Here is a 6,534-nt window from a genome sequence, read left to right as displayed (position 1 = left end):
CTTACGAGGCCTTAGCCAGGGATTGTGTGGCTAATGGCTGCTGCGTGAACTTGTTCCTCTTCCCAAATCAGTACGTGGACGTAGCCTCCATGGGTCTTGTCACAATGTACACTGGAGGAACATTATACAAGTACAACAATTTCCAGGTAAGCGATCCAGGTTTCCTGCCTTTCAGATTGTAACACCTGGGGATTTGTTGGTTTTCTTTTCATTTCAACGTGTGCTTTGACGTTTAACACAAAAGTAGAGTGACTCTAGAAAACTTACTTATCAACTCCAGGGGATGAAATTTGAACTTAGAAATGACAGATCAGGCTCAAATATGTATCTTGAAACAATAAGAAGCTGGTTGGTATCTTAACATTAAATCCACTTGCTTAAGTGGATAAGTTACTTAAGTGAGTAAGTGAGCTGACTTCCTGAGCAGGGAAGTCAGTTACTCCTGCGTATACAGATAAAAATGCTTATGATAAAGACCCCAAAAAAAGCCGTAACACCGCTTGTTTGTTCAAAATTTCATGAGAATCTCTCTGGGAAGTAGGGGAGTTTCTCTGTGTCAGGAGCTGACCTGCAAAAGCATTTTTTGTGAAGTCAGCAAGGCTACTCTGTAATTCTTCAGGCTGTGCCATAAAATCCCAGCTGGGCTGCAAGGTTAAGCGCAAGAAGGGATGATACTGGAGATAACTTGATTGAATAGAAATTCTGGATGTCCAAGCCTAGTGATGAACTGGTGGACACTTGCATAGATACGTTTCTGTTAACAAACCAACAATCAACATTGTTTATCTCTTTTTAGAGGAAAAGAGATCACAGGGAGGGGGAGAGGGTTGGGTTTCTGCTACGTTGCTGCCATCCAGTGGGGAAGTGCAGCTTTTGCTTTTGCTTTGCGTTTCTAGCTCGATGCTGACAGCCCACAGTTCTTAAGTGACCTCAGGAAGGACGTAGAAAAAAAGACTGGATTTGATGCAATAATGAGAGTTCGGACAAGTACAGGTAATGGTACCCGTTGGGAATGAAAATAAACATGAATGCATATGGCAATATATAATTTTAAATAATATAGTGCTGTACAGATCACTTGTAAGATCAGGCCAACTGTTTTAACTTCATTATGTACCTCTTGAAAAGTAACTGGTAAAATGCATGTCTCTGTCCTTCCTGTCTATGCCTCCATAATAATTCATTTTCAAATTTGAGTAGGGCTTCTGATCATTACGCATGCACCTTGGATTGCAAGTAGGTTGTATAAAAAAGTGTTGCTGCTGGACACTTACACGTTCCTTCATTTTCCTACTTCAAATAACATTACTGTGTCTACTTTTCAGGCATTCATTCTTACCTCAAATGCAAGTATTTGAGAAACACACACACACACAGAGTGGCCAGGTCACCAGCACAAAGGGTTCTGGGTGGTCTCACAGTCACCGCGCAGCTTCCTGGCCCCATCAGCTTTTCCCTCTCGCCCAACTGTCAAAAAATGCCATTGGCAACGACAGTTGGTGGGACCCCCTGAGGCTACAGATCCCTGAGGGAAAATGGTTCCTGTTTCAGTGAGCAAAATTGACTGACCATCAAAAGAAAGTCACAAAATAATGGCAATTTTATTTGCCGTTTTTAAATAAAAGGACACGTTTGTTTTGTTTTAATCTGGCTGTAGGTTTCAGGGCTACGGACTTCTTTGGTGCCATTTACATGAACAACACCACAGATGTAGAGATGGCAGCAGTTGACTGTGACAAGGCAGTGACAGTGGAGTTCAAACATGATGACAAACTGAATGAAGACAGTGGAGCCTTAATTCAGGTAAAAAAAACTTGCTCACGATTTCATGACATTACGTGTAATTAAGAACTTCTGCAGCCGTAACAGGAAAAAAGTTAACAATGTAGGATTGATGGGAGCAAGGCGCAGCTTGCACAGGCTCTGGTGACAGACTACCACTAACAACAAAAGGTTTTAAGCAACTAGCCGAAGGTTGCGTCTTACCTCAAAAGCACAAACAATGCCCTTCATGACAATTAGTGTGTTCACCTACCTCTATACTGAAACACTCACTGAGACCTCGTCAGCTATTATTTTTTCCATTTTACTAAATAAGTTTATTTGGAGTACAAGATTAATTCCTACTTACATGTGAAACTGCTATTGCTGTGGCGTTCCTTGTGACGTCTCTGTTCCAGAGCAGTTCTCTGTTGCATCACTTCCAACCCTACGGACTGCTCAAGACCCACCAGCCATGGTACCTGTGCCGCAAAAGTTCTCGCTTGCGAACTGTCAGCTGGCTGCCTTGCTCCCTCGGGCTCTTGGCACGTGAGTGCTAGAAGCCCCACAGCACTCGCCTGCTGGCATCATGACGTACTCTGCGAATTCTGACGAGACCTGCAGCGCCCTCTCTCCCATGCAGAGAGGGGAAAGCCCTCCACGTTGCTCCGCCCAACTGGATAGCCCTGCAAGCTCAGATCAGACTGGCCGCAGTAGCACCGCTGGCACAGGAGTTTTGCCTGGTGCATCAGGAGCGTTGAAAAACGCCAGGCCGTTCCAGAGCTAATTAAGTCTTTGCTTCCCGCCTTAGTCCACAACGTGGGACCTCAGTAACAGTTCCTGGCAGTGCCACTTAGGCAATAACTGATATTTCTCTGCGTAGATTGCCAACAACATTTATTTGAACTGTTCAAATATTACACAATTACAAAGTATGATTTATAAATTTACAATCAGTGGTCTCTTGTTTTCACACGATACCACCAGTGTGTAGCAAATGAGAGTAATAAGCCTTTCAGTCAGTCGTATTATTATTTTTTATAATTTTAAGATTAGTAACTTTTATTATGTCTAACATACTTCCATAAAAAAATACAGGTATGTTGGTCCTATAGCTGACAGAAGCACTGAAGCAGCACTGCAAGGCTAGGCTGTCTTCAGAAGTAATTACATGCCTTTTACGCACAAAGTAGGTGGCTCTTGCATGACGGAAGCTTTTTGGTTTAAAATAAAAATAAATGGTAATTTGCTCCTCTGTTGCAGTGTGCTGTCCTTTACACATCAATAAGCGGGCAAAGAAGACTTCGCATACACAATATAGGTTTAAATTGTAGCTCCCAGTTAGCTGATGTCTACAAGACTTGTGAGACTGATGCGCTTACCAACTTCTTTGCCAAGTCAGGTAAAGTTACAACAAACAGACCATTTTTGTTTCCTTTTTTACTTTGGGGCGGAGGAAGGGGAAGGAAAGGGAGCTGAAGTGACTACCTAGTGGGAAATCACGTTTTGTAACTTGCTGCTCCAAGCCTGAGCAACTCTTGAGGTGTAAAATTGAAAAGACAAATAGGTTACGTATTTTAGACATACTGCCATAAAAGTAATGCTTGCGAAGGTAGCTAGGAACGTGTGATGCACAAAACTGTGCAGGCACAGCAGTGGAAATGGACGTCCTGTCATAGTGTTGGACCTTGGTGGGGGTTTTCTGGCAAAGAGGAATAAACAAACATCCTCCAAGATGCTGTCTGTAAAAGAGACTACAAAACAGCCACAGACCTCAGGTTAGTAAAATGTGAAGCTAGCGGAATATAGATGCTTTAAGAGTCTGTGTCCATCTTTAGCACGCTCTTTTATTCTTCTCTATCTATTTGTAGCTTTTAAAGCCATTCTAAGCCAACCACTGAAGATGGTCAGAGAGATCCTGGTGAATCAGACGGCTCACATGCTGGCGTGTTACAGGAAGAACTGTGCCAGCCCGTCGGCAGTAAGCCAGGTAAAAACCCATCCGGCCTCAGTCCTCCCCCAGCCAGGCTTTGCAGCAGATGAACGACCACCCCTGCAACATCAGCAGTGCCAGAAAGGGAAATTTCAGGACAGACTTTTCCTTTCCTTTCAAATATCGTTAATGACAGGTGGGATTCAATGGTAGCAATGATAGCACACGGAGGCTGTTGTTCCGGAACAAATGGCAACGCCATTGAGGAAACTGATGATCTTACTCACACAAAGGAGCTTAGACAGCCTTTTTCTTCCTGCTGGGGTTATGTGCTGACTCACAAAGCTTTCAGTTTTTCTTCTTATGTTGTTAAAGATTTTAGCATTCTAATTTTTGACAAATAAGACTGTTTGTTGTTGTCAGAAAGTGAAAATAACATTGTATCTTAGTAAACAATCTGAATTTGCATGTAGGTCTCTCAAGTGTGCTGGAGTGATAAACACCTGATGTCTAGATGGGGCCAAACTCGGGGGTGGGGGGGGGTAGGGAATCCATGGTGATTGATAACAGTCTGTTAACAACTCCTCTATTTACCAAGGGGTAGTAAGAAGCTCTAGGAACCCCATTACTTGTATTCCATACTACTTGAAAATTCTCTCAACTTAAGACGTTTCTATTATTTTCAGCCCAGTCTTTTATATATTGAGAACATTTGGGGAGGTCTAACTGAACCAGCAGGAAGGTGTTTTCAAATCCTTTCAGCAACCGTTTCTGACAAAAGTCTTTTTCTGTTTCAAACAAATATCCAAAGACAGCTGAACTAAATCCAAATCCTGTAAGCATTTGCATTTAATTTCTATTTTTCTTGCAACTCAACATATTTCCCTATCCATATCATCTCCTCCAGATTTTGAGGCGCTTTAAAAGTCAGCAGGCTTTTGCTGACGCTTTTTTTGTTGGCAATTTTGTACATTAATGCTGAAGTTAAACAGGAAGGCCAAAGGACTCCGACAATGTTAGAGGCATTTGCTTCAGATCAGTTCCTTTGATCGCCTTTAAACCGATCTCCTTTGAATTTTCCAATTCTTGTCGTCGTCTTCTTCTTGAATGTAACATTAGATTACAATTTTTAGCACATCCTAATTGTATGACTTGAAATTCAGTGCTCCAGTAAAAGCAACAGTTGTTTCCTTTTAAATTATTCACCCTTACGTCCCGGTGATTCAGCTTAGTGAAAGACTGAGACTGACATACCGCGCAATGCTTCCAATAACCAAAAGCCTGGGCAATGAATTGTTCAATGTTAGCGAGGGCCAAATATGTTAGAAACAATACCAGAGAGACACTTACTGTGGACCTTCATTTCCCTCCTAAATTGTTCAGAGAAAAAAACACCCGCTTTTCCTATGACTCCCCTTTAATTTAGTACCTAAAAATGAGCGTGGGTTACAGGGAGATGACAGCATCCAAGAAGATGACTGCAGTCTATAGGGCAAATGATTTCTGTTGGATTCTCATTAAATGTATTTATTAACCATTCAGAGCTGTCACGGCTGGTTTGAAACAGCACGTGTAAAAAAGTTCCCTAGCTTTTTTCTCTTCAATCAAAGAAAACAAGCAGCGGTTTATTTAAATGTTTGAAAGTCCAGCTCTCATTCCCCAGTGTGTGGGACGTATTAAACAGCAAGCTTTCTCTGCCTCTCAGCTCATCCTTCCCGATGCAATGAAGGTGCTGCCAGTGTACGTGAACTGTCTGCTGAAGAGCTGCGTCCTAGTTGGCAGACCAGAAATTCCAACTGACGAGAGGGCTTACCATCGACAGCTGGTCATGTCTATGGGGGTAGCTGACACACAGTTGTTTTTCTATCCCCGGCTTCTGCCAATTGTGAGTGTGGTGTCTGCACATCTTTTCACTTTCAGTAAAACTGTCTTCCGTATGCTGTGATTTTGCAATGGTGCAGGTGCAGAAAGGATTCTGTCTGCTGGGCAAGTGTTACGCTGCCACCCTGGGTTACTTTTTTACTGCGAGGTAGTTGCTAGTTGAACTACTTTGAGGAGGGAGGGTAGAACCTCTAGTTTAATGGAAAATGGGGAAGTAACATTATCAATCATTGACAGCCGCCTCCTCCAAGAATCTCACCGTACTTTAACAAGGTTTTTGCCCAGGCTAATGAAAGATGCCAGCTTTACTAAAGGTCAACACTGGTGTGCAAGCGTCTCCCCACTTAACGGCAGGTCTTCCCTTGCACGCAGTGCATTAACTGAAAAAAGCAGCGCTTGCTTTCTAATTCCTCTAATCTGGAAAGGAACCACTAAGCTGTACTAAACCTTTCCATAGTTACTTTTCAGTATCTCATTAGAGCTTTAGTCACCTTGAAGTCACCACGCCTCCAACTCTTTGTGTATTTTTGCCCCACAGCACAGCCTGGATCTGAAGGGCGACACCGTCCCAGGTGCCCTCCGCTGCTCTGAGGAACGCCTCTCAGAAGGAGGGGCCTTTCTTCTGGCCAACGGTCTGAGCATGTTCCTGTGGCTGGGAGTCAGCACGCCCCCAGAGCTCATCCAAGGGCTTTTCAACGTGCCGTCCTTTGCACACATCAGCACGGAGGCTGTGAGTAGATGGAGACTTAGTCCCTTTTTCAGAATTCATGATTTAGTAAGACCAGACTGCTAATTAGAGAAAGAAACTGAAAGCAGAAACAGGTGACCAGCAGAAGGTGTTAAGACACCAGAAGTAATACATAAAACTTCAGTAAGCTTTTACGCTCTGAGCACTTACGCGCGAGAAGCTTTCGCAACATTTTTAAACCTTCTTAAACTTTCACTGTTGCAGATACTGA

The 6,534-nt window shown here is 43.1% G+C and overlaps 1 protein-coding gene across 1 annotated transcript in view; it reads left to right on the top strand.

The window, feature by feature from the left end:
* The window catches only part of SEC24D (SEC24 family member D), a 52,391-nt gene that overhangs the window by 44,528 nt on the left and 1,329 nt on the right, over positions 1–6,534 (top strand). The window contains exons 14-20 of the mRNA XM_009334911.1: positions 1–146; positions 897–993; positions 1,658–1,803; positions 3,025–3,163; positions 3,633–3,751; positions 5,400–5,579; positions 6,114–6,305. The exon at positions 1–146 is cut by the window's left edge and continues 7 nt beyond it. Of these exons, the coding sequence (XP_009333186.1) occupies positions 1–146; positions 897–993; positions 1,658–1,803; positions 3,025–3,163; positions 3,633–3,751; positions 5,400–5,579; positions 6,114–6,305 (1,019 nt within the window). The remainder of the gene's footprint in view (positions 147–896; positions 994–1,657; positions 1,804–3,024; positions 3,164–3,632; positions 3,752–5,399; positions 5,580–6,113; positions 6,306–6,534) is intronic.

The sequence above is a fragment of the Pygoscelis adeliae genome, unplaced genomic scaffold (assembly GCF_000699105.1).
Source record: "Pygoscelis adeliae isolate BGI_AS28 unplaced genomic scaffold, ASM69910v1 Scaffold31, whole genome shotgun sequence".
Taxonomy (NCBI): domain Eukaryota; kingdom Metazoa; phylum Chordata; class Aves; order Sphenisciformes; family Spheniscidae; genus Pygoscelis; species Pygoscelis adeliae.
Note: the sequence above shows the minus strand (reverse complement) of the source record. Positions and strands in the feature narration are given on the sequence as shown.